This window comes from Taeniopygia guttata, chromosome 13, assembly GCF_048771995.1.
Source record: "Taeniopygia guttata chromosome 13, bTaeGut7.mat, whole genome shotgun sequence".
Classification (NCBI taxonomy): Eukaryota; Metazoa; Chordata; class Aves; order Passeriformes; family Estrildidae; genus Taeniopygia; species Taeniopygia guttata.
This window is the reverse complement of record NC_133038.1, coordinates 10,222,509-10,249,995: the sequence shown is the minus strand read 5'-3', so window position 1 is coordinate 10,249,995 and position 27,487 is coordinate 10,222,509. Positions and strand designations below refer to the sequence as shown.

Sequence of the window (27,487 nt, the reverse complement as noted above, 5' to 3'; positions counted from 1 at the left end):
CCACACTCCCACGGCTGCAGACCAGCTTGGGAAAGTCTCTGCAACTTCCAGCTACAGCTGTCAGAAAACTGAGTAATCACATTTTTCTCAAGGGGATGAAATCTGAAAACTGCACAAACCCGAAGGGCAGCAGGCTCGCTGGTTGCTGATGTTTGGTTATGTACTGCTCCTTTTCTAGACCCCACAGGCTCAGAGAAGGGCAGTGACCCCTCCAGACCAGCTCTCTCCAAGTCTCTCTCCATTGCTGGGAGTCCATTAAACCCATTCCTCAGCGTCTTTCCTGCTCCCTGCCCCTGCCAGACAACTGGCATGGCCAGGTTTCCCAACAGGAAAAGCACATGTTGGCACAGCTCTCTGCTCAAGACAGAACTGGATGTGGACTTAGAGCCACGATGGCACCCCAGCCAGGGCAAGCTGGTTTCTACTTCTGCCTTCGCTGCCCAAATGCACAAATCCATTGCTCCTTTCCAATCCAAACCAGACTAACAAAAGATCATAATCAGGGAACTGGCAGCATTTAGAAGAAAATGGTAATTTTTAGCACATGCAGCCAGGGAGGGATGGCCAGGACCTCAGCCCCACCGAGCCACCACTGCTCCACTGACAGACCCCAACATCCATGGCCAACAAACACATCAGGATTCAGATCAACACTGTGGATAAAGCCAGTGCTTGGGTAAACCTGGATTTAGTCAGCAAAGCAGGAGCCAGCTGAGGTGTGCATCTCACTGGTTTGCTTTAGCACTCCTCTCTCAACACCAAGGACAAAGTCCCATTAACCAGCGGGAAGAGGGGAGAAAGGGAATCTCTGTGATGGAGACACGGCCGTGCTGACTCACACTGGGATGACCACAAACAAGGCTGACCACCAGCAGCACTGGTTACACAACCACAGCCCAAGAACGAGGTGCCAGCTGCCCCCTCCCCAGCACAGCCCCACCGTGCTGCCACATGGGGAGTGGGGGGCTTGGAGAGGGGACTGCCAGGGGCAAAGAGAGACCAGTTCCTTTCCATAAACCACGGACATGAAAGAAGCAAGGGAAGCCATTACCTTCTCGTGGTTCTCTATTAAAATTTCAATCACAATGTTCTGGAATTTGATGTCCATAATGGCAGCCACTGTTTCCTCTTGAGGTCGAAGCAGCGTCGGCCCAAACACCACACCCAGATTAGCAACAGTCATCAGGTTCTGCTTGTGATTATCTGCAACTCTGGGGAAAAAAGAGAAAGAAAATGAAGTAGGTGATGGAACTAATCCACAGGGATCCCCCTCCCTGCCTTCCCTGCCTCGTGGCTGGCACAAGGCTTACAAGGCTGTTTACATTTTTCACGCTCCTGGTGAGCTCCTTGAAGGCTCAGCCATGTGGAAAAGTACAAATTTAACTGTTGTGTTCCTGGGGACCTTTCAGCCTCCATGAATTGGCTAATCCCCTAAAACCTCAACCCCACGCCAGCCACTGAGCCTCATGCTGCAAACCACTCCCAGGAAAACATCTTGAATCATTAATGCTTAAAACCCTTCTGAAAACAAATCGTTGGACCTCTGACACATGCTGCTCTCCAGCTCAGTGAGCGACCTCATGTGTTCCAAAGGCCAATTCCTTCCCAGCCATTCCAGCAGCAGAGGTCAGCCCCAGCCAGGCTGGCTGGGAGGCCAGGATGGGGCTTTGCCCCCAGATCTGCAGGGGTTCCCTTCTCCATGGCATGGGGACCCCCCCAAGCCTCCCTCCTCACCACCTCCATCTCTTTCAGCTCATGAGAGGGCACAGACCAGCTTGGCAAAGTGAAGCAGCTCATGCTGAGGATGTGGCACCTGCCTTATGGTGTTTGAGGGGTCACCCTGGAGCAGCTCCAGCTGGCACCTGGCCTCAGAGGCACAGAGCAGCCCTGATGGGGCACTCCTCTGCTCTGCCTCACCCCGAGGGCACACAGCAACAGGGCACAGGCAGGTGCCCCTCATCACGCTGGCCTGCAGGTGCTCGGCTCTCCAGGAAGGATGGAGCTCACTGGGCACCCTGGGCACTGCTGAGCCACACAGACTCCTCACCTGCGTGCTCCCTGGCACTCTTGGGACACACAGAGTCACCTGTGTGCCCCCTGGCATTGCTGGGACACACAGACTCCTCACCTGTGTGCCCCCTGGCACTGCTGGGACACACAGACTCACCTGTGTGCCCCCTGGCATTGCTGGGACACACAGACTCCTCACCTGTGTGCCCCCTGGCACTGCTGGGACACACAGACTCACCTGTGTGCCCCCTGGCATTGCTGGGACACACAGACTCCTCACCTGTGTGCCCCCTGGCACTGCTGGGACACACAGACTCACCTGTGTGCCCGTGACCTGCAGTGCAGCCCTGTGGCCCCAGGAGTCTTTCCTGTGGTTTGCTCCTGACCTCTTCAACCAGGCAATGTGGTGGCTTCAGGCTGTGTGCTCACACAGTTGTAGCCTGAGGCAGTTTTAGTGTCTTTTCTTTCACTTTCTCTACTGTTTTCCCTGCACCAGACTCACATGCTGGACTGACCCTAAAATTTACTGTGAGTTTCCAACATTGATCTTGGGGTCAAGACATTCATGTGCAAGGTCAGCATATTCCAGCACACTGCAAGTCCAGGCTGGCTAAAAAGAAAAGATGCTTTCCATCCTCTTCCATCCAAATCTCACCTGAGCCAGCAAAGAACTCATCCCTACACACATCTCCTCAGGCAGCAGACAGGGGCCTCATCACAAGGGGGGCTCAGGGCTGCTGGCTTAGCTCCCCCAGAGCAACAGCAGCCCTCCTCACTGCCTGGGCAAGAAGCCTCACATTTCATCCCCGGGGAACAGGCAGAGCTGTCCCCTCTGCTGAGCCTGTGCTTGGGATCCAAGCACAGAGTGCGTGGGGAGGTCCTGGCCAAAGCCCTCAGGAGCTGGTGGGACGTCCCTGCTACCCCTAACTCCCCCACTGCCAGGAGGCTCTGAATATTCCATCACAGCCTGTGGGAATCCCTGGTGTCAGTAACTGCCTGGGGCAGGAGGCTCTGCCACAGAGGTGACAGCCTCACCAGGGGTGACAGCCTCCCCAGAGGGTGACAGCCAGCCAGGCTGGCCGTCCCCACCCTGGGCAGGCACAGAGCTTCTCCCCATCCTCATCCTCACCACAGCCAAGAGCTCACCAAGCTGCTCATGGCCATGCCAGCACTGCTGAGCTGGGAGGGGAAACAAACTCTCCTTAGGGAGTCACAACCTCATGGAGCAGCAAGAAAAGCAGAACAAGTCTGATAAGAAACAATATATACTAAATAATACTTGTATGGGGATTCAAACCCACCCCCCCCCCCCACCCACATCACTCACAAATTCCATTTTTGCACTGCAAAATTGCATTTCAGACACACATTTGCATGCTCCTAATTGGATATGGAAAAACGCAGCTGCAGTCCAAATGGCTTTCAAAAGCATTAATAAAATAATAATTTTAATGATCTTCTGTGGTTAGTAAAACAATGTTCATTTATAAAAAAACAACCTAATTGATCTAAGTCGCGCAAAATTAGGTGCCTCCATTTCTCATTACCGTTACCATGTCCTACATCACTCTAATAAATTGCACTGTCATCAGCTCATTACAGGGAGGCAGCTGAGCGTGGTCCTGGCAATTATTTCAGACTGGGCTATTAATGGCTTGCCAGGCAGGACATGTCCCACAGCAGCAGCCACGGGCCTGCCCACCCACCCACAGGGGGCTGCCCTCGCCTCCCCACCCCACCCCTCCCCAGGGACTCTGCCTTGCCTCTGAAGCGTGGGAGCAGTTCTGCAGCTGTGCAGTCTCCTCCTTTCTGGAATAAACCTCAGGGCCGCACCAACTCCTGCTCTGCACCCCGGGTACTTTTCCAGCAATAGCCATCCCTGTACCAGGTCACCACAGCCGTGCTCCAAAACATGATTCACCTTTCACATCCTTCAAATTCCCCATCCATTACCCACAGGATAATTCACTCTAAATTACAGCTCTTCGTCATCCTTTGTACTAGGAAATAACGCCGCAGTTTCTAAAGATGGGTGTTCTCAGCCCAAAGTGGGCTTAATGCCGGGGCTGCTTGGCAGGGACTGTCAGTGCCATTCCCGAGCTGCTCTTTAGAAGTTTTCCAAGCATTCACTGTATTTTCCTTTTAACCTGCTGTTTCTTTCCGGCCCTTGATGCACTCTGAGAGAACTGCACTACCATTCATTTCTACGACTCCTTTTCCTGCTCCCCACCTCACAGGAGTCACTTCCAGCAAGGAGAAAGCAACAGCTAATGGAGGAATGTGCAGAACCCCTTCACTTCACTCCTGCTCACAGCGGGCCAGGTGTCAGTGGCTTTGGGACTCCGGGCTGGTCCTTCTCCTGGCAGCACACGGTGCTTCCCACGGGGATCAGGGTGGATCAGCCTGGGGGTGTGGGACAGGCAGAGCCCCTGGCCAGGGGAAGCTCTGTGCTCAGCACTGCCTCCCCATCAGCAGCTCCATCAACCCCTGAGCCACTTGGTGCTGCCCCAGCAGCGTGCTGGGCACTGGCAGCACCCAGCTGGTGTCACTGGGACCGAGCCCTGCCGTGCCCTGGGGACAGGGAGCCCCGTCCCCCCGGCCTGGGCCATTCCCAGGGCGTCCCTGCTCACTTCTCACTCCCTTCCAGCAAAACAGAGAACAGCAGCGGGGTAAATCCGCGTTGGGTGTTAAATTAGATTATGTCCAGGTTGCCTGGATACTGTATAATCACTGCCATGACCAAACACAATTTAATACGGGGTAATTGGTCGCCAAGGTTCAATGCAGGGGAAGCAGGGAACAGTAAATATTCCAGTGTGGTTAGAGCTCCAGTGGGTGCCACAGGGGCTCCTGGCTCTGCTCCCACAGAACTCCTGCCTCCCATGCCTGGAATTACTTCCTACATGTATTTTATATATGTATTTATACATATGTATAAACTACTGTGTGTTTCTTTTATATATAAACACATATTTTATATATAGAATGCATGTATCTGAATGTCAGCCAAAATCACCATTATTAGTTCAAATATCTTCTCTGATTCAGAACCAATCACTGAGCAAACCACCATCTGAAGGGAACAAAAGGAAAGTCTGGAGTGTTTCCATTTCCATGCCTGGGACAAACATTTGCAATCAAAGTGCTTGTTGTGGCTGGCCTAGTAAATCCTCATAGGAAAGAAAATAATGCAGCTCATTCCTCTTGCTACAGGTAAAAATCCATCCTGTCTGCCACCACCTGTAGAGCTTCTGTTTAACAGGAAAAGCCAACCACACAGAGGCCAGCAATCCCCAAAATTATTTAGGCTGCTCTGGGTATTCTGATAGAAATTAAACATCTTTGAGCCAGAACATCCAGGGAAGGTAAAAAGCAGAGGGAGTAGATGCAGCACAGCGGGTGGAGAGGTACCTGTGGCACCAGAGCCACCAGCCTTGTTCCCACAAAAGTATGTGCAAAGAATCATGGAATCATTTAGGTGGGAAAACTCTCCAGGACCCTCAAGCCAGCTGCTCCCCCAGCACTGCCAAGGCCACCACTAAGCAAAATCCTCAGGTGCCACATCTACACAGATGTAAATCCCTCCAGCAATGGTGACTCCACCACTTCCCTGGGCAGCTTGTGACAGGGCTGGACAACCCTTTCAAGGAAGGAATTTTCCCCAATATCCCTCTGAATCGCCTCTTGTTCTGTCACTTGTTACTGTCGATCACTGTGGGATACAGTCGAATGAGTTCTGGGAAATGTTCCTGGGTGCATTTAATTCATTACTGAGTTGAACTGGGCAGTGGCTGATGAGCGTAGAGGTGGAGAGGGAAGAGGGGCTGGGCTGGCCACTGCAAGGCTTCTCCCCTCTCCAAGGGGCTGGTGGAGCCGTGCCCCCAGAGATGGCAGCCCTGCAGCTCCCTGGGGATGATTCACTTCTCACTCAAAGCCATGGTGGGTTTCCCAGCCTGGGGAATGTGTCTGATGGCTGGGAACGCAGCAGGAATGTTGTGACTGGCACCCAGCACAGGGCTGGTGAAACCAGTGATGCAATTCCAGCTGCAGCAGCACCCATTGGTGTGCCAGGCAGCTAGATCAGTCAATCCCACATTCCTAAATCCTTCCTAAAAGGCACACGTGCATGGGAGGAGCTGACAGGGACACTGGTCTGCAGTGGCTGCTGGCAGACAGCCACAGAGAAGCAGGGAGCACAACCAGCTCCGCTTCATCTTGTGCTCAAAAGCCATGTGGATGTGGCACCTGGGGACATGGGCTAGTGGTGGCCTTGGCAGTGCTGGGGAATGGCTGGCGATGATGATCTCAGTGGGTTTTTCCAGCTTTAAAGGCTGCATGATTTCCAGGCCGGAGTACACCCGCACAGAAATGCTGCACCAGCATCCCTTCATCCTGCCTGTTCATCCAGGCTCTGGACATGCCTGCCTTCCTCAGGCTGCTCTGGATGCAGGGAGCTCTGCAAGGGCCAGAGGAGTGTAGAGCAGCAGCAGCACACCGGGCTCACCCAGGCACGCTGTGGGAATTGGGAAGGTGGGGAACATGGACAAAGCCTGCTGTCTGCAGCCAGGCCTGGGCGCGCAGCTCCCCCAGCCCCACTGCTCCAGAGAGGAGAGCCAAGCCCCAGGAATGCACACGGAGGCCAGCAGACCCATAAGGAGGAGAGATCACCAGGGAATGACAAATCCTCCCAGGGAAGACACGGGGAAACTTGCTGAATGCAAAACCCTTGCTGCTCTCGGGTTCCCTGCTCAGCTGGGACCAAACCTGTGCCTGCACTGATTCCAGGCGCTCTGACTTGCTCAAACAAGACTCGTTTTTTCTCCTGGGTGGATCTGGCCACAGCTGGATGCTTGGGTTCACTCCCAGGGAAAAAAAAAAGGGCTCATGTTGCACTGAGAAGACACCGAGGCCAAATGTGAGGTTCAATATCAGTGAGCCAGATCAGCGCGAATACCAAACGTGCTGCGACTTGCAGGGAAACACGCAGGGACCTCAACACTGCAGCAGCTCAGGCTTCCCAGACTGAGCCAGAGGGGTTTCCAAAGCTATCCTCTGCAGCTTTGGGCAAGCTGAGCTTGAGGGGGGATCTCAGAGTGACCCCAGCCCTGCTCACCAACTCTCAGCCCAGGGCTGAGTGGCACCGGGCTGGCAATTCCCTGTGTCCAGCACGGCAGCACTGAAGGTTTCCACTGCCACCCTGGTGAAAACCACAGGCACGGCCAGAGCTGATGTGAAATGTCACCAAGGTTTCCACCTGCACAAACACAGCCAGCAAAGGGGCCTCACACTCAAACAGCCCTGGGGATGGGGCTGGAACAGGGCCTGCCATGGCTGCAAACCGTGGACTGGCACCCCAGTGCCAGCTCCAGAGCCTTGGCAAAGCCCTGCTGCACGGGCAGGTTCTGCTCCAAAACCAGAGCTCACTGGTGCTGTCACACTGCAGTAACAAACCCCACAGGCAGCAGGGCAAGGAGAGCCCGACACAGCAAGTCTGGGTTAACAAGGAACCCTTTGAAAGATCTCCCGCCACAGCAAGCGCCGTGCTGGAGTCTGCAACCTGCTGCATGGCAAAGAGCCAAAGCAAACGGCTCCCAGAGAGAACAGCAGCCACAGCACCGGGGAGAGCAAGTGCAGCTCCCACATCCCCACAGGGAACCATTCCAGGCTGGAGCCAGGTCACAGGGCCATGTGCAGGAGGTGCCCGGTGCACGCTTGCACCTCCACACGAGTGCAGCGGCCACAGGGAAGTGCAACAGGGGGGGATTCACCTTTTTTTTCCCCTTAGAGGTATTTTGGAGCTCATTCACGTCACAAATGCAAGGTTGGAGCTCATCCCTCCAAAATACTGAATTCCTAGAAGACAGTGTTGAAAGAAAGGGAATAAGCAGCTTTCAGAATCAACGATATGAACAACAGCAGGGAAAATGCTTCTCTCGCCTTCGCCAGTGGGACAAGGTTTTGTTCAATGACTGGAAACAACCCTCACTCCCTCAGTTCTGAGACCCCTGGCACATACATGAGTTGGAACGAGATGGCCTTTAAATGTCCCTCCCAATCCCAACCTTTCTGTGGTTCTGCAGGCCAGGGATCACTCAAACACCCTGGCAAAAACTGCAGCTTAAAGATATCTTGGCAATGGTGGTTTCCAGTCTCCTTTCTTCTGCTGAAAGACTGACTAAAATCTCCCTATCTGAGTTTGCTTCAGTGCTGGGTCTGTTCATCAAGGGATGTGCTCATGAAGACATCTCCATCCCACTCTGTCTGCAGGGACAGAGCAGACACCACCAGGGAGACTTCAATCAGTTATTGGAAATCTTTTGCTGACTCTCAATTCCAGTTTCAGTTTCACCGTGATAAAGAAGTAAAAAATTATGTGCTATCAACAACCTCTACCCAACAACACCAAGTTCAGACACAAGCCCACAAGAATTCACACTTGAGAAATGCAAAATGCCTGGTGCTGCTCCTGGAGATCAGGAGGAGCTCGGCAGAGATGTTCAACCACAGAAACTCCACAGCAAACCCAGCAGGTGCTTTGTTAAGAGCTGCTGAATCATCACGCCAGGTTGGTGATGCCAGCTTTAGTTCAAGACCCCATTATCCTATCTCCAGACCCAAGTCTTGTGCAGGATGTGGGTGCAAAAGAACCTAACAAGGTACTGCAGGCTCTGGGGCACGTTCCCCTCCAGCTAAAAACTGAAGAGCCTGCATGAAATATAAAGAGTTTTAGAGAAGCATGGAAGGAAAAGCTACCAGCACCCACACAGCTGCTCCAGGGACAATCCAGACAGAGGGGGTTAAAAGTTCATTTGCAGAAGAAGAACAAAACCTTTTGCTAATTTACACATTACAGGAAGCCAAGCCCAAAAAAACCCAGCGAACACCTACAGGGCTTTTTGTGGTGGTTTGTAATTCTGCAGAATCTCATATTAAAAACAAAAGCAGAGGAGTGAGAGGGAGGCAGAGCTGGCAAGGGCAGGCACGGAGTCCTGCAGGGCTGTCTCGCCTCTGCGGAAGCATCACTGGCTCCTCCACCAAAACACCTGAGGGAGAGCAGAGCAAAGGGGAAACCAAAGGTGCTGCTGATCCCCACCAGGCTCTGGTACCGCCAGCTCCACAGCACAAATCACAGAATCATGGAACAACAGAATGGGTTGGGTTGGAAAGGACCTTAAAGCCCACCTCATTCCAAGGAGGGAAAAAGGAAAATGGGTAAAAGAGCATAGCATGAACCTGACCCAGGACAGCCAAGCCCCAGGCAGGATTCTCCCTGTCCTGCAGGGCAGCATGTGCCTACAGAGAGTCTCCTTCCATTCACCTCCCTTTTACTACCCATACAAGCATCCTTTGGGTCACTTGAACTCCAGGCCTTTGCCTGGATCCAGCACTGCTGTGACCTAAAAGGAGCAGAAACAGGCACTGGCCATAAAAATGGCATTCCCAAAGGAAGGCACTGCTCCAAAGGCAGCAAGGAGGATCACTGCCTTGCCCAGCCACACCAGCTCAGAGACAGCTCCCTGTTTGCTTCTGGCAGCCAAATCAGGTGAGCAGCACACGAGAGTGGGGCATCTCAGAGGCCTCAGTGGCTAGTGGAAATTTCCAGAATGTCCTGGACAAGAATGACTTACTGGAAGCAATACATAAATCAAGCAAATGAATAGTTACCAGACAGCAGCATAAACAGCTGCCACGGGGATGAAATCAGACCTGCTGTGCCAAGAGGCGTCAGCCTCCTCGCCGGCTGCACCTTCGGGGGAAACCGGCAAAACAACCATGGAAAAGCACGTTCCTTGGGGAGCTGCCACCCCTGGCCCTGCACAGGTGCCCCGTGGGGTGCCCTGGAGCTGCTGGGCACAGAGGCTCCGTGGAGAGCTCGGGAGCAGCTCCCGTGGGGCTCTGTGGGGCAGCGCAGCCCGGGCACGACACAGAGCCGCCCCACGCTGTCAGAATGAGCCCTGGCTGTATTTTTAGGCAGAAGACCTGGAGGAATTTCTTCTTCTCCTCCTTTGCCAGCAAGCTCTGGTCGAGCAGCGAGCCCTCCGGAACACGCCAGGCTCTGTGTCCGGCCCATGCCCCGGCCAGGGTTTTGCTGGATCCCCATCAGCAGCTGCCCTGCAGAGCCTGTGGAGAGCAGCGCCCTGATAAACAGCAAACGATCTGTGCAGGAGATAACAATCGCTGTCATCTCGGTTAAACACGTAAACTAGAGAACACTGCCACAGCAAAACCAAAGGGAACCAGCCGGTGTTGGCCAGGCCACAGCTGGGAGTGATTAGAGATAATTAATTCTGCTAAATACACGCTGGCTCAGCTCGGCTGCAGCCTCCTCCGTGGGCCTGACCCTGGCACAAAAGCAGTGGGTGCGTGGATCAGGGGCTGTGTGGGGCAGTGGCAGCGATGCCAATCCACAGAAGGGGTATGAGCCTGGCACCATCTGTGCTGGAGAACCTGCACTGGCTGCCACAAGAACAAAGCAAAGCTCGGGTGTCAAATTATGGCCATGCATGAAAAATAATTCCCCTAAATGCTTGAAATATAATCAGAGTGAAATCCCCTTGCTCTGCACCTCCACAGCATTGACTCCTGGGTGAGAAAGTACATTACAAAAGAAGAAGGAGACAGGGATGAAATTGCAGCTCCACCAACAAAAATGGCAATTTTCTGCAACCAGCTCCACTCCAGCAGCAGTCCTGGCACAGCAACCACCAGCCTGGCAGCACCACAGTCACCTTGTCTCATTTCGACTTATTTGGCATTAAAACAAATTGGTTTAATCACAGAATCCCAGACTGGTCCAAGCTGGAAGGCTAAAAGGAGCAGGAATGGGACAGCTCCTGCTCTCTGGGCCACAGTGAACAACTGCCTGGGCATGTGGACATGAGGCAGAAAGCAGCACAAATGGGCTTGGAGATGCAGTAAGAGGCAGAAATCAAAATAGTTTTCTATCAAAATGCTCCTCAGCCTCTGCCCTGTCTGTGCCTGCTCCTGAGATTTGTCCTCTCCCTCCTCTGTGGCCCCTCTCACTGCACCCCAGATCTGTGGCCCCCAGCTGCCATGGGACCCACCACAAGGGGAAGGGCATTGTTGAACCACCTCCAAGGCACTTATCCTGCCTGATACTGGGGTTAAGAATTGCTATTTTTGAAGATTTCAGCTTTCTTGACAGTTTTATAAAAACAGTTAATAATTAAAAAAACCTGTTAATAACCGTTAATAAAAACTGCAGCTTCCTCACATGATGAGCTCCACATCCCTCATCAGTGCAGCAGAGCACGTACACCCCAAAAAAAGAAGTCAGAAACCACCCAAGACAGAATCTTTCTTTACTTGACCGACTCAGCCTAAGTTCTGGTTTCAGTGTCAGAACTCTCCACAGCAAGACTGTGAGAAATATTTTTTTAGCTCATCTGATAAACATGCAAATCTTGATTATTCATACGTTACTTAAAATAAAAAGCCCAGACAGAACCAGATGAGACAAACCCCTGCAAGCAGCTTGGCAGGGGCAGCCAGAGGCCCTTGGCTTTGCCCCTGTTGGCTGTAGGTGCCCTGTTGGCTGCCCTGCTCTCAGCAGAGCAGACCCAGCCAGTCCCACCCGTCTGGAGCATCCCTGGGGCAGCCAGGCCCCTCCCTCCAAACATCTGCTGCAGATGTGAAGGTTTCTCTCCATTCTTGTCTTTAATCTGGCTCAACGGCACTGCAGCCTCCAGCAACTCTTTAAGAGAGTAATGGACACAAGGCCTGGCCCTGGCTGCCCCATGGGCATTCCTGGATCAGGGCACTGCTCCTGGATCAGGGCGATGCTCCTGGATCAGGGCGATGCTCCTGGATCAGGGCACTGCCCCTGGATCAGGGCACTGCTCCTGGATCAGGGCAGGGGCTGCAGGACCAGCCCCAGGGGATGCTGTGAGCCCATCCCTGGGGCTGGCTGTGCCTCTGCAGCCAGGATCCTCCAGGAATGGCACCAAGGCTGGAGAGCTCTGCAGGCTCTCACTCCTCAGTTTCCTGCCCTTCTCTGAGATAATTTTTTTCCTATTAAATAACACTATGAGCTGTTTCTCTTCCCAAAATAGCACTCACCACCACACACACTGTTTGTTTTGTTTGAATTCCTTCCCCACTAAAGCAGCACAGACCCCACTGTAAACCTGACTCCACATCTCTACCCCATCACCAGGTTTTTCCTTTAGATGGAAAACACTGAAGTAGTTACAGATTCCCTGCACACAGCAAATCACAGAATCCCAGAATACTCTGTGTGGGAAGAGACCTTAAATCTCACCCAGTTCCACTCCTTGCCATGGACAGGGACACCTCCCACTATCCCAGGGTACTCCAAGCCCTGTCCAAGCTGGCCTCAGACACTTCCAGGGATCCAGGGGCAGCCAGAGCTTCTCTGGGCACTCCCATCTGGCTGATGGGTGCACCTGGAACCGCGGGGCCTTGGCTTCAGGCTGTAAATGCAGAAGGTTTGAAACCAACACCTAAACCAGCAATTCAGTTTCTAACAGCCTTGCCACGGACCCCAAGGAGCAGACACAAGCCCAGGAGACAAGAAAGCATCTGGAGCTGTGTTTAAGCCTGTTTCAAGTACCATTTGTTATTTTTTCTTTTAAACAGATAACTTGGACTCTCCAGATCTCCTCCTAAGCAGTTATCCCGACTGAGTCATCCCCAGGTTTCCCAGTCCTGCCTCAGCCCTGCTGCTCCTGCAGCGCTGCTGCAAACAGCAAGGGCAGGTCCAACCCTGCAGCCTTGAGGCTGCCACAAACACCTGATGATGCTTTCACGTCTAAAACGCTAATCAAAGGTTTCCATGGGAACCTGCAGGAGCAGGAAGAAGATGGGAAATTACAGGTCAGCTCTACGACCAAAAGAAAAAAAATTACCCCGTTCCTTTGCCCTTGCAAAGTTTCAAGGTAACACAAAAATATTGATTCATCAGGGTGCATAAAGGCAGAAAATACGCCCCAGAGCAGTCATTTGTTGCGCAAAGAAATTAATTTTAGTCCTTCAGTGGCAGGTTTGCTCTGAAACAACGTGAGGAGCTTCACCTGCACTCTGCCTCCTGGACAGCCTGGGTAGCTAAACCCATTCCAGGGCATGAAAAGCAACACAAGGTTCCCAGGAGTGAGTGGGTTCCTGGTGCTGCTGAGGGCTGGGGCTGGCTGGGAAGCTGGGAAGCTCCTGTCCCTCATCCCTCATCCCTCCCTCATCCCCCCTCCCTCCCCACTCGGTCTCTCGGCCTCGCTTCGCTCACACGCCGTTTCCAGCTGCCAACCAGAAATGACTCAACACCACACACACACAAGGAAACTTTTCCACCACTATTAACTTTCAGAGGAAATGGAAAAAGGAGAGAAAAACACATCAGTCATAAACGTACTTTGCCAAATGGTTCATGAGCAAGTGCAGCATCTGCCTGTTTTTCTCCGGGAGCCGATGAACGAGGCTGTGGATCTCCGACACCCTGGACTCCTGATTCTCTAGCTCTGCATGGGGAAGAGAAGATGATTTATCTCCACATTAGGGGGTTGTTATGGGAAGAGGCCTAACACTGTCCCTGACAGACATCCCAGGGAGCTGCTCCATCCCACAGCCAGGCTCTGCAGATACTGCAGTGAGCTGAGAGCAGATCCACGTGAACAGCACAGTGAGCAGGACAGGGCTGGCTGCCACCAGAGCGATTCCGGGGGTGGCAATACGGGCACATCCCCATGCTCAGCGTGCCCAGGGCAGGCCAGGCTGGAGCACCTGGTGCCCCACAGGCTGCTTGGGTCCCTGGTGCTAAGTGGGAGCTGCTGGAGGAGCCCAGCACTGCCACGGCCATGGGCCACGGGGCCCTCCTGACATCCCACTCCCATATCCACAGGCTGCACCAGAAAATCCCCTGCTCCCAGCAAAGCCCTTCCCCTGGGCAGTGAAGGAAACACGGCCCAGACACATGAAGCAGCCGTGAGCCCCTCAAAGTGGTGCAGCTCCCCAGCCGCCCATGGTCCCAGCCAGGTCCCTCCTCCTGTGGTCACCTCCAACACCACCTGCCCCAGCTGCAGCCCTGCCCTGCTGGCCAGGACACAGCTCCAGGGGAAGGGGCGTGCTGGGGAGGCAGCAGGGCAGGGGGATCACAGCCACTGCAGTCCTCTGTGGGAGCGGGGCCATAAACTCCAACAAACTCACTCGCTGCTTTGATGAAGCTCCTTTGAAACTGGTACATCATGAGGGGCCCCGGGAGCATTCTGGAAGATAAAAAGGAAACAGGCACAAAACACATCTGAGGAACACAATCCACAGTAAGAAAGCTTTGCCCCTACAGTAAACTCAGCTCCGTTTTGAAAAGGGCAGAATTAAGCAACACCAACTCTAATTAATTCCCCCCATCAGAAGGAGTAAGATCTATGCAAGGACCTTTGATTTATTTACCACTAAATTAATCTTTAATTTTAGCATTCCTTCAGTAACACAGCTCCATTGCATTACTGAGCTCATGATTTACAAGTAAGTTTGAAAATAAATTAAAAATATAAACAAGCCTAGTTGTAAAACTTTCCCAATCCCCATTCCCACTGTCCCCTCCCACTGCTGCATCCCTTCAGAGGGACACACTGGTGCTGCCCACATTCCTCTTTGCTTAGCCAACAGCTCAGACTCCGGAGCAAAGGTTGCCAATCATGCAAAATTCAGTGATTTTCTAGGCTGAGATCCACCAGGCTAATTACACTTATCACCCTAATTGGATTTAGGCTCTCTCTTGTGCTCCCTCACTCTCTCAAACACAGCCCAGCACACAAGAGTCACTGAGAGCAAGGAGCTGTGGTCACAACAGGTAGGAGCACGCTGTGGATAATGAGATGCTGCTGCCTGCCAACACCCAGTCCTGTTGGGAAGATCCCCAGGATGATACTGGTTTGCCTGACACCCAGAAATCAGAGCTACAATAAAGCTCAGCACCAGGTCTGGTAAAGCTCTTCAGCCCCTGCCCTTCTGCCACATGCTCAGAAGGCAGAAGTCCACTGGGAAAAGCTCAGGGAAAAGCTTAAATCAAGGCAGGGGATGCAAGAATGAGCTACTAAAATCATGTCTGTATAATACGTGCATCTGTCAGAGCTGAGTGTGTTCCCCAGATCCTACTCAAACATACTGGAAAGCCAGGATAAATTACCCAACAGCAGTTTCTGCTCTGTTTCTATAAAAGTGCTGTTCTTAAGGGTCTGTAATAACAGGCAGTAAAATCCCAGGCCAGCACCAAACCCCTCCTGAAGCCAGGCAAGCCTTTTCTCCTTACCTCAGGTACGTTTTCAGTGCACTGGTAATGGTCTTGATCTCCCACTCTGCACAGATCTCTGTGTCTGTCTCTGTGGCTGTCTTGGGATCTATGGAATTAGACAAAAAAGCAGTCACTGAAGGAAACTGAAGACAATTCCAGCTCGTGCCAGCCCAGCTGTGTGGGGAGACCATCACACCCCATTTTATTTGCTATTCCCAGTTCAGGACACATCTGCAGGGCTGTAGGACAGGCCAAACTCACTGGCATGGGATGAGAGAAAGAAAAGGGAATCCTCCATCCCTAGGCCGGGAGCACCAAACCAAGGCCCAGGGTGACACAGCCACAGCTGCCAACACCATCTGCTCCCACGGGATCAGCTCAGGGGTTTTTTGCCTCTTCACAGACACAAATAATGCACTTTTGAATTTTAAAGCCCCATGTAAGCATTGGGCAATTTTTAACCTACTTAAAAGAATGCTGTGAATAGAGCTCAGCTTTCCCTTCGGGGCAAAGGGTTTATTTTAATTTAAAGAAACATCAAGAGGCGCTTGGAAAAGTAAATACATAAGAAATGCATATTCACACAAAGATCACGTGTGTCTCAGCAATCACACAAATGACCTCCATCCTCCTGACTCAATGCCCAGGAAACTTCCTACAGCACTGCCTTTACAAGGAGAGAATTCTAAGATAAGGAGTCAAATAAGTTTGGCACAGTAAAAAAAATGAAAAAAACAAAAAAAAACAGAAGTTCCATTTTTTTTTTTTTTTTACAAAAAGCTTTTTAAGCAAAATAGAACAAACAGCTTCAGAGCATGTCTTTGCAAAGGCTCACCCAACAGCTTCTAGGCAGGATCATGGAACAGGAGGTGAAATTCCACAGTCAGTCCCATGAAAAGGCTCAGAGCAGTTAATCAGCTCCCCTTGACCTTCAAATTCATGAGTCTGCAAGAAGTTGTGCCTGGGCTGCAGCTGCAGCATCTGTCTCCCCAGGCAGTGGGGCCATGCCAGCCCTGCCTCCCACAAGGACACCCTTCCACAGGAGCTGGGGCCAGGGGCTGGAAAAGCACCCACAGCCACAGCCAGCATGAGCCCTGCAGCTGCTTTCTGCTGCCAATCCCTGAGCTGACGTCTCTCACAGAATTCTAAAATTCTCCACGGTGAGGGGAACAACCTGGGGAAGCACCTCATCACCCCGGTGTGATTATCATGGAGAGACTTCCAAAACTGGCCCAGGGATGACACAGCCCAGCAGCGAGGGGCTGGAAGGAGCCCCACTCCCAGCCCTTATGGCCCACGTGGCAAAGGAGCAAGAGCAGATCGGATGCTGTAACTCATCTTCTGCAGAGTTCAGACCTGCTGGGGCCCCACAATAAACCCTCCCGTGGGAGCCCCCACTGATGAAAGTTTGGTTATTTGTTGGGTTTTGCCCTCATTTTGGTGGCACATGGTACCAGTGAATGCTGAGGAGCAGATCATCTCCCCAGCAGCCCTGGGAACACCCCCTCACTGCTTCACCCCAGTCCAGACCCTGACAAGATCTGCCCTGAAACCCAACCCAGGGCTGGGGCTGCTGCCCACAGGGGCAGTGCCCTGGGGCCACCACAGAAACCTCCTGCAGGACACCCTGCCCAGGGCACAGCCACTGACAGCAGCTCAGGGAAACTCGATCTTTTTGCCATTTCAACTGCATGTGAAGCAGTAACGCTGCCCACATTCATTTCTAAATATAAGGGGAAGCTGACAGTGGAAGCACAGTTTGGCTCCTCCATTCACGAGGAGCCCGAGGGCAGCGAGAACAGATGGGGTTTGACAAGGGACACGTTTCTGTGTGACACTGACTGCACACACAGCCCAAACACCGGGGCCAATGGGGATTTAATCCCCCACAGTTCAGAGAAACTGTGGAGTCACAGGTTTGCAAAGCACCCCAAGACTGACACCATGGGGGATTCCCAAGAGGGGTCCCACTGCCAGCTCCGACTCGCCTCCAGCAGGGCTTCCTGCACCACCAACCGAGGAGGACACACCAGGACAAAGGAAAAGCAGCAGCGATTTATCACCTCCTTATGAGCCACCAGGGCGACAGCTGAGTGGCTTCAGTGGCTGAGGAGATAATGGATGCTGGACAGGGTCCAAAACTGAATCCCTCGCAGCTCTGCAGAGCTCTTCACCCAGGCCAGTTCTGCCATCTGTCACAGCCTGGGGACTGACACCAGCACTGACAGCTCTGTGACAGAGCGGGGTCCATGGCCCTGCCACCTGTGGGATGTGTGATGAGCATCACCCGAGGACCTGCCAGGACCTGCCAGGACCTGCCAGGACCTGCCCCGGGGCACCAGGCCAGCCTGTTTCTATCAGCAGTGCTCTTGGACCGGTGCTGTCCCCATGCCCACCATGTGTGCCACAGGACAGCCCTGGGACTGCAGGGCACCTTCAGAGCCCCAGCCTGTGCCAAACCTCTCTAATAACAGCACCATCACCAGCTCTCGTGACTGCAGTGAACTTTCCAAATGCCACAGCAAAGAGGTTCCCTGCACCCGGATTTGGGCCCTGCCCTTCTACTGAAATCACCTGGATGATCTATTTTCCACAGGTTCACGCTGACAGCTGGAACAGCCACCATGGGCTTTGCTCACTGAACACCCTAGTGGTGGGGAAAGAAAGAGGAATTGGAAAAGGAGAAGGAAAAGATGTTGAAACACAACAGATGAAAACCTTCTGCAAGGAGAAATATACAGAGAAAGGAGCACTGGAGTTTTGTGAGGACAAGGAAAAGGAAACCATGGAGAAAAGGGAAGATAGTAAGTGAAGGGGAAGAAGATGACCAGAAATGCCAGGCATTTTCCCCAAGGAGGAACAAGCACATTCAATAGGGCACTAGCAAATCTGTAAGCATTTGTTTCCCTATTCCTACAGCCATTTAATCTGTGATTTTGCCAAGTCTGGGCAGCATCACACAGGACTGACCAAGGGCAGCTGCCCTGCTCCAGCCCAGCTCTGTTCTCTCTTCCACTGTTGTGTCTCAGGCATGTCTGGACAGATGGACAGACTGGTCCAGGGCTGCAGCTGTGGACTGAAATGCTGCCTGTGAGGTCAGGCCTGAAATGGTTCTGTCCCCACAGCCAGAGCAAACCTCTGCTCTGCCAAGACCCAGCAGCTTGGAGCATCCAGAACTGCAGGATCCAATGCCTCAGTCATGAGGGAAACACATGCTGGAAAACTGGGCAAGACTGAGATAAACAGGCACAAGAAAGTCCATGGGGAAAGCAAGAATGGCCAGGGGCAGCATGCAACATCCAGGAGAAAATAATTTCAAAGGGTGCTGGGAACAAGGGGGCAGGTAGGAGATGAAAAGCTAAAGCTTTCAGCTATTTCTTTGAAGATTTTGGTTTGAATTTGGGAAGGCTGCCAGAACTCACAGCATGTGTGAGCAGGACAGCAGTGACTGCAGCAGGACCTGGTGAAGCCAGTCCTGCACGAGTCCTGCCTTCAGACCTGCCCAAGGATGCCCAGGACCTCCCAGTCTCGACCAGGTCCTAAGGGCACAGTCACACCATTAGGGACCCCCACAAGAGCCTCTGCTCCTGTTTGGCCACTTGCTCCTGCTGTGCTTCAAAGCAGCACAGGCTACTTGCCTTTGCCAAAATTCCAGACACTCACCCATCAATATACTCAGCAGCTTCTGAACTCTGGAGTTCACCCCGACGATGCGGTAGAGCCCCTGCTCATTGATCCCTAGGAAGAACAAGGAACTTGTTAGCACAAGGTCACAAGAGCTGCTACGATTTCTTTCACTTCCTTGGCTTCTCAAACAGCAAGGCCAATGAAACCTTCTCACCTATCAAATACAAAGCCACAAAAGATGGTAAAATTTGGGGTTGGTATCAAGGTTTTCAGGTATCCTTTCATTAGAAGTGTTACCCCCAGTTAGCTCAGGAATAAGGATCTGAGGATCTTTTCCTCCTTCCCACAGCCATGGCAGCCCCATGCAGCATCTGCACTTAACCAGGACAGTCTGGGAAATTTTACTGTGTCAAGTTTTTCAGGCTGAGGTCTGAGCCTTTTGCATCTGACCTCCCCCTGCAGGACGGGGACAATCCCACCTGGATACGAGGAGACTCACAAGAGGCTTTGGGGACAGAATCCCACACGAGAGGACGTGCTTGGCAGCATTCCTGCAGGAAGGATGCTGAAGTGAACACCCCCCTCTGCACAGCCACGGTGTTATTGCTATCTCTGCCCTGTGTCTGTGAGTCCCTGCTGGCCCAGCCGTGGGGCAAACCCTTCCCAGCATTGGCCCCAGCACGTTCTGGGTTCATCTGATGTGGGTGCAAGGGCTCATGAATCATTCTGTCCATGAAAAGGGCAGGAGAGCCAAAGCATCCTGCCAACAGCTGCCCCACAGCAAGCCCAGCCCGAGGCTGCCCTACCTCTTGTTTCCACGGCGTGGATGCACTTCTTGATGATGCTGAAGCCGATGCTGTCCAGCTGGGCAGCTGCAGGGGAAGGGCAGAGAGCAGGGTAAGCAGCTGGCAGGGCAGGCTCCTCCTGAATCCCTGCCATCCCAGCAACGCACTGCTGCCCAGAGGAGATAAATGAGGGCAGAAAAACACAAGAACAGCACTTTGTACCAGTGTAACCCGGGCAAACACAGGCACTGATCATCATTCCAGCCTCCACATCCCTCTGAGCCAGGCCTGCCCTGGGCTCTACCAGTGCAGATGGACACAAACTAATTTAGGATCAAGGTGAGATAACCCAAATTTGTCTGGAGAGTTGACAGTAGGTTGCTTGGAAAGAAATGAAATTGTAATTTTGGACACAACAAATCCCTGAAAATGGCACACGAGGTGTCTTGCCTCTGTCCAAGAGTGAGAGCTGAAACACGAGAGTTTATGGGATGTACAACTCAATTCACCTGTGCCAATGCAGGTTCTCACTTCTAGGTTCAAGGAGTTGCTAATACAGGGACCCCAACACCTGCTGGAAGAATTCATCCCACAGAGAGCTTTCCACCACTGCCTGGAAAACACTGCCGACAGCCAGCCATTTGTTATGGAAAACTAGTTCCTCCCTACAGAAAGGTTTGGAAAACCTTCCACAGGGCAGGAACCCCTCAGGGAAGGGTGGGCAAAGCTCCCCCGGGCTCCAGAGCCCAGGGAATGCTGTGATGTGACAGCTCAGGGCAGGGCAGGCAGGGAGCAGAGCCCAGGCTGGCAGTGCCCTCTGCAAGGCACGTGCAGCATCCCTCCTCTGCACTCCCCTGCTCCCTGCCCCATCCATGGGCAGCTGCCAGCTCACAGCCCCTTCCTAATCCCTGGCTTCCAGTCCTCTGCTGGGGGTGGGCTTTGTCTGATGAAAGGCACAGGGACCCACAGCAGTGCAAAGGAAAACAGCTCCATTATGTTTTTCTGGGCACACGGGCCGGAGCGCCGAGCCAACACAAGCACACGAGCTGCAGGATGCCTGTGCCACAGCAGTGGGGATAACCCAGAAGCTGCAGAGCCTTTTCTGGGCACCCTCGGGGCTCCCAGCATGGGTACAGCACAAACCCCATGTGCCATAGGATGTGAGGATAACCCAGAAGCTGCAGGGCCTTTGCTGGGCACCCTCGGGGCTCCCAGCATGGATGCAGCACAAACCCAATGTGCCATCAGCAGCAGGGCACAGCTGCCATTCCCAGGCCACACAAGAGTACCTGAGGAGCTCAAAACCACAGTGTGGAAATCCTCTTGCTCCAGCAAAGCCAGTTCAGCAGGTCTGATCAGCCTTGGCACTGTGTGACCCTGACTTGTGGGTATCCCTGTGTGGGGCTGACAGTTTGGATCACTGCTTCAGGCTCTCTGCCACCCACTGGAGGTGCCAACTCATCCCACAAAGCAGCAGTTTTCCTTTAGCCCCTTGCATGTTTGGGCCCCCCAGGTCAGGTTGGACAGGGCTTGGAGCAGCCTAGGATAGTGGGAGATGTCCCTGCCCACAGCTGGGGTTGGAACTGGACCATCTTTAAGGTCCTGTCCATCCCAACCCATTCCATGACACCATAACCCTGCAGGACCCCCACGCCATGGCCAGGCAGGGCTGGATCCCAGCTCCCTGCAGCAGCAGCAGGAGGAGGAACCCAGCAGTGCCTCTGGATGGAGTGACCTGGCATAATCCCCCTAAGCAGATTCTCTTCCACTCACTGTCAAGTTCTGGATTGGGAAAGGTCGGGGATTTATTTGCAGTAGTTATATCCAGAAATAATATCTGATTAAATATCCAAAGTGCCTTTATACATCCTTAAACTTCACTTCTAATGAGCATTGTAAAAGCTTGATTTCCCCTCTCTCAGGGCATCTGCTCTTTATCTCAGTCATTTACCAAATGATTCAATGGTCCAGATCAGAGGCAGGTCTGGGTCTGCTGCTGCCCAGATGACAGATCCATGGAATCATCTGGGTTTGGAAAGCCCCCCAAAAGTCATCAATTCTAACCATTCCCCCAGCACGGCCAAGGCCACCACCAACCCCTGTCCCCAGGAGCCACCTCCACATGGCTGTAAAGCCCCTCCAAGAATGGGAACCCCCTGCCCTGGGCAGATGTGCCAAGGCTGGACAGCCCTTCCAGAGGAGAAATTTCCAATCTGAACTGTCCCTGCCTGGCCGAGGCCACGGGGAAGAGCCTCCCCTGAGGCTCTCCCTCCTCAGGGCAGAGCATGAGGTCAGCTCCAGGCCACCACACGTGTCACAGGCTCTTCCTCCAGCAGCAGCAGTGTCCAAGGAGATGCCCTGCCCAGGCTGGGATCCACCCAGAAGCATTTTACATCAGCACAGGTGACACACATCACCTGGCCAGCAGCTGCTGCCCACACACCCCCACGCTCAATCTGACCTTCAACAGCATCACATTCCAAGTGCTACTGAATTGCTCTCATCCCTTTCTATTTTTGCCCGGCAGATTATTTCTATTTAATCCATTAATTCCTCCCCTTTACACTGATGTGACATATCAGTGTAAAGGGAAGGGGGCAGGGGGCTGAATCAGCTCTGTCAGCCTGCCTGGCTCCAGCTGTGTGTCAGGGCACTGCAAGGGCAAAGCAGCTCCTCTGCCTCCCCACCACACGTTCCTGTGCCATGTAACCATCCCTGGCTTGAACTCTTTCAAAGACATTTTGGAAGTAAGAACCACAGGGGAGGGGGGAGATCATGAAGCAGAGACCAGAGGAATGAGCTTTCAAGTCTTACCAGAAATGAGTTTTCAGGGCTCTAACTACCAGTGAGCTGCCAAGATTGGGAAAGGAAGATTGAGGGTTAGATTAGGTTAGAGAAATGGAAGAAGTTTTTCACACTGAGGGTGGGCAGGCCCTGGCACAGGTGCCCAGAGCAGCTGTGGCTGCCCCTGGAGCCCTGGCAGTGCCCAAGGCCAGGCTGGACAGGGCTGGGAGCAAACTGGGACAGTGGGAGGTGTCCCTGCCATGGCAGGGAGGGGAAGACAGGAGCTTTAAAGCCCTTCCAACCCAAAATATGTTGTGATTCCATGAGTGTGATTGCTGGGAAGGGCCAGAGCACCCAGACAAGGGCACAGTAGACAGGGCAGCCAAAGGGACTCAAGAGTGGACGTGGAAGATGGAGAGTGAAATGGTGGGAAGGAAGGGAAAGGAGGAATTTTGTGCTGTTCCACGCAATAAGCACAAATGGCCTGGAGGATTTGTTTCCATGGAGCAGAGTCCTTCTGGTTAGCAAATTGGAGCATCTAAATTCCCCTGGCTCTGGTGGTTCAGTGACAGCACTCAGCCCCTCTGCAGCACACCAGGACAAATCACCCACAGGCCCACGGCCATCTGGCCACACAGCAGGACACAAAACCCAGAACACTGCAGAATTTCAGTGCTCTGAAAGTGCCACCACAGCACTGGGAGGCACTGCCAGCCTCCCAGAAGTGCAGGGAGAGGAAGCAGAGGCATGGAGGGTCCCAGGGCCAGGAGATGTACCCGGACCCCCTCCACCCACACTCACTGCAAGTCCTTAAAGGAAGATCCTGTCTCAATGGCTGCTGGCTGAGAGCCAGCTGCTGAATCAATTTTAGAGTGGCTGGGGAGGCAGGCAGAGCTCTGAAGCAGGGATTTCATGAGGTGAAGCAGTCAGCCCTCTGCCCACACCAGTGGCAGCCCCAGAGGGTTCAGAAGCACCTTCAGCCAGGGGTCCCAAGCTGCTCCCAGAACCAGGAAGGACAGACAAGGAGGACCATTCTCATTTTTAAAAGAGAGCATCAAAATGATCTCCTGAGCCAAACCAGCAGGTACAGAGCTGGCTGTGTGCAGGGAGCACAGAGCACTGACAACTCATGGCCAGGCAGCACCCAGCTGAGCCACCCCTGGGCTCTGCACCCACAGACTCCTTCTGCCCTCTGGGAAGAAGAGAGCAGAGGAGCTGTTTAGCAGAGCTCCTGCCCCATGGCACTGGCCGTGCTGCCCTTCCCAGCTGAGGCACTGGGCTCTGCTGGCTCACCTGGGAGGCTCAGAGCCAGGGGATACCAGCAGGAAAAGATGGATGTGCAGCTGATGCCAGACAGCATCAAAGGGAAGGGGAAACCACAGAGGAGAGAGCAGAGAGGGGGAAGAGACTGCTTTGTGCAAGGGCTGAAATGGGTGTGAGGAACATTAGCTGCAAATTATACCAATTACTGAGAGAAAAATGCTTGGGCTCCAGATGAAAATGTCGTGTCTGAGGCAGCACCAAAATGAACCAAGCACTGAACACCAACCCAGGCCTGGCCCTGCCTGCTGGCTCTGAGGGAAGCAGGGAAGGGATTGGGACTGGAGTATTGCAATTATGGCAAATCCAACCTACTGGGAAATGGCTCAATTAAGGGTTTTAAAACACAGGACATAAGAGGCAGGACCAGGTGCAACTGCTCCTCTAGGAAGAAAAACAAATGCTTTCTTGACCCAGTGCTTTGATTGCCTGAACTACAACAAAAAGATTTTTATTTTTAAGGGCTCTTGTTGACAATCTTGAAAGGGCAGGACCTCCTTACTCCTGTATTTCTGCTCCAATTCCCCTTTGGAAAGACACATTCACCCTGCACATCCTGGCTCAGAGGGAAGAGCTGCTTGGTCCCAGGTGTCACCTGATCCCTCTGCTGAGCTTCAGGAGCAGGTCCCAGTGCCACCAGAGCCCTGCAGTGCCACTGGGGCAGGGACACGGTGTGGGGCAGGAGGGGACACACCCTGAGGGGTGCAGGGACTGCCTGGCACTGCGCTGCTCTCCACAGCCCCAGGTCCCACCAGCAGGTTTATGCCCCTGGTTTCTGCCCCTCGTTTCTCCCTGGGGCCACCCTGGGGTGCCCAGGCTGAGCCCTGCCAGCACCCAGCTCCAGCACAGCCCAGTGTCACCAGCAGCTCCTGCTGACCCCTCCCGCCGCTCAGCCACCTCTCAGGGCCAGCCTGAGAAGAAATACTCACTGCCTTCGCTCTGGCTGTCCTTGTTGGAGTTGTACACCTGGAAAACACAAGCAGAGAGCCTTGTGAGGACCCTGCTCCAGCTGGGCTGGGGCTGCTGGCACAGCTGGTGTCACCACAGCGTGTGTGCTGCCAGGACCTCCCCCAGCAGCCCGGTCCCCAGACACCCCCATGACCTTCTGCACACCAATGCTGGGCTGGCCCAGCTCTGGAGTTCTGTTAAAATGCTGACTAGGACAGCTCTTAAAATGAAACAATGAAATGGGATGGACCAGGTAACAACAGAAATTAGAGGTTCCTAAACAAAATGAAGGTAGGGTTGGACTGGATGACCTTTAAAAGTCCCTTCCAACCCAAACTGTTCCGTGATTCTGTGGCTCCTCTCCTGAGAGACAGACACAGAGCAAAGCAGGCAATGCCCCTATGGGCACTACAGGAACCTCTGGTAGGTGCAGCTGGGGCAGGGAGCAGCTACCAACCTCCTGAGGTGCAGCCTGAGCAAACGACTCAGGCAAAGAGTAGGAGAGGAAGAGAAATGGCACCAATTTAGAGAGCACAAGAAGTGCAGCAGGATGAGGCACTGAATGCATCCAGCACTGCCCACAGCAGAGCCACCACCAGGACTCCATCCCAAGCCTCTCCAGCCTCCAAATATCCATGCTCCTCCTGCCACCCCCATCAGCACACCACCACTGGCTGCTGGAGATTAAAGTGACATTTCAGTGGACACAATAAAAAGGGAAAACACTGGCAGAAGATTTTAAGCATGATGTGAGGGCACTTTAAAAGCCCAGGATAATACCAACAGCAGCTGTAAGAAGATCAGCCCTCAGACAGGTTGTATTTCTCCAGCTCAACAGAGTAAAGAGGTTTAAAATAATCCTCCAGTGCTCAGAGTGCCACCAGGAACACACCCCCACACACAGGTAACACCAAACACAGCAAAGGATCAGGCCTGGAGCACCCTGGCACAGCGGGAGGTGTCCCTGCCCATGGCAGGGTGGAATGGGATGAGTTTTAAGGTCCTTCCAGCCTAAACCACTCCAACTCCTAGGGCACAGCACAGCAGCTGCAGGGAGATCCTCTGCCTGCACATTTGCTCTTCCAGTGTGGATCCACAACAGAGGTTGTTATCACCAGAGACTGCTCTTAAAGCAAGGCAAAAGGGCAGGCAAGGAAACACAATATTAATTAATTGCAGTTGCCATTAATTTGCCATTGATTGCAATTGCACACACAGATGCCAGCGCTCCAGCAGCACCCTGGGTGTGTCCGTGTGTCCATGAACAGGACAAGAGGCTGCTGAAGCTGCTGGGACAGGGCTGGGAGCCCCTGCAAAGGGAGCAGCCTGCATCACATGCTGCCTCCCGAAATAATAGCCAGCGGGCAGGGCGAGCTTCCAGAGGCTGGGAGGATGGCAAGGGGCAGGGGACAGGCTGCAGGGGAGCAGGGGGACAGGCTGCAGGGGACAGGCTGCAGGGGACAGGCTGCAGGGCAGAGGCTGTGGCAGGGCTCTGCTCCGGGCATCCCAGCCCCTGGCACCCGCAGGGAGCCCGGGGTGCTCTGTGCTCCCCACAGGGTCCCTGCCATGGGGATGTGCCCCAGGAGCTGCAGGATGAGGCTGGAAGCCGCCTGTGATGCCCTCAGAGGGTCAGAGCCAGGCTCGGGCGCTGCCCACCCAGGGTGCCCCAATGGCCACCCCTACCAAAAGCACCCAGCAAGGCTGTGTGCCACAGGGCAGGCCACCAGCAGGGCACACAAACAGATCCCTTCCCTGGAGGTCACCCAGACACGGCCGTTCCTGAGCTGTCCTGCTGGGCACACCTTGGATCAGCTCCAGCAGCTCCAGTGGGCAAGCACAAATCCAATGGAGCACCTCAAAACTGGGGTTTGGGCAGGGACTGACCCTTCCAAAGAGCATCTTCCCTCTCCCAATCCCAGGACACCTGGCTACGTAACAGGAGACCAAGCAGAGATGATTGTTTGCAGGAGAAAACCCATCAGGCACATCTGGCGAGCAGGGGATGATTCAGCAGCAAAACCAGCTGCAGTCAGCAAGCGAGTTTTCCTCTAGGAACAGTGTTTGCATCAAGAAAATTAAATGAGTGGAAAGAGGGAAGGAAAACACCCACAGGCTCCCCTGACAGCAGTGCTGCCCTGCAGCCCCAGCACAGAGTCAGCCTTCCCCAAGGAAGTTCTCCCTCCAACTTCAGAGCCTCTGCTGAGGGCTCACAGGCTTGGAGACACACGGCCCTTCCTTGGGATCACACCCAGGTTCCATGCCCTGGCTCACCCACACACACAGGTAACACCAAACACAGCAAAGGATCAGGCCTGGAGCCCCCTGGCATAGCAGGAGGTGTCCCTGCCCATGGCAGGGGTGGAATGGGATGAGTTTTAAGGTCCTTCCAGCCTAAACCACTCCAACTCCTAGGGCACAGCACAGCAGCTGCAGGGAGATCCTCTGCCTTCACATTTGCTCTTCCAGTGTGGGTCCACAACAGAGGTTGTTATCACCAGAGACTGCTCTTAAAGCAAGGCAAAAGGGCAGGCAAGGAAACACAATATGCTTCTGCCATTAATTGCAAAGTGTGCACACAGCAAGAGGGAAGTTTCACACAGATCAACAGCAACCATAAAACACAGAGACACTGCCACCTTACAGCCATGGTATCCAGGACAAACCTTTTACCCATTGCCTCTGATAATCCACTAACACAACTCTACACCAGCGGGGCTTTAGCCAAGCCCCAAGTCTGAAACATCCCTTC

The 27,487-nt window shown here is 53.4% G+C and overlaps 1 protein-coding gene across 3 annotated transcripts in view; it reads right to left on the bottom strand.

Annotated features, from left to right (window-relative positions):
* ARHGAP26 (Rho GTPase activating protein 26) overlaps positions 1–27,487 on the bottom strand; it is a 100,735-nt gene that overhangs the window by 26,103 nt on the left and 47,145 nt on the right. For all 3 annotated transcript variants that reach the window (XM_030284064.4, XM_030284065.4, XM_032750792.3), the window contains exons 12-18: positions 24,720–24,756; positions 19,708–19,773; positions 18,938–19,012; positions 15,293–15,380; positions 14,188–14,246; positions 13,397–13,502; positions 1,052–1,211 (exon numbers count right to left, since the gene is read on the bottom strand). In XM_030284064.4, coding sequence (XP_030139924.4) covers positions 1,052–1,211; positions 13,397–13,502; positions 14,188–14,246; positions 15,293–15,380; positions 18,938–19,012; positions 19,708–19,773; positions 24,720–24,756 — 591 coding nt within the window. The remainder of the gene's footprint in view (positions 1–1,051; positions 1,212–13,396; positions 13,503–14,187; positions 14,247–15,292; positions 15,381–18,937; positions 19,013–19,707; positions 19,774–24,719; positions 24,757–27,487) is intronic.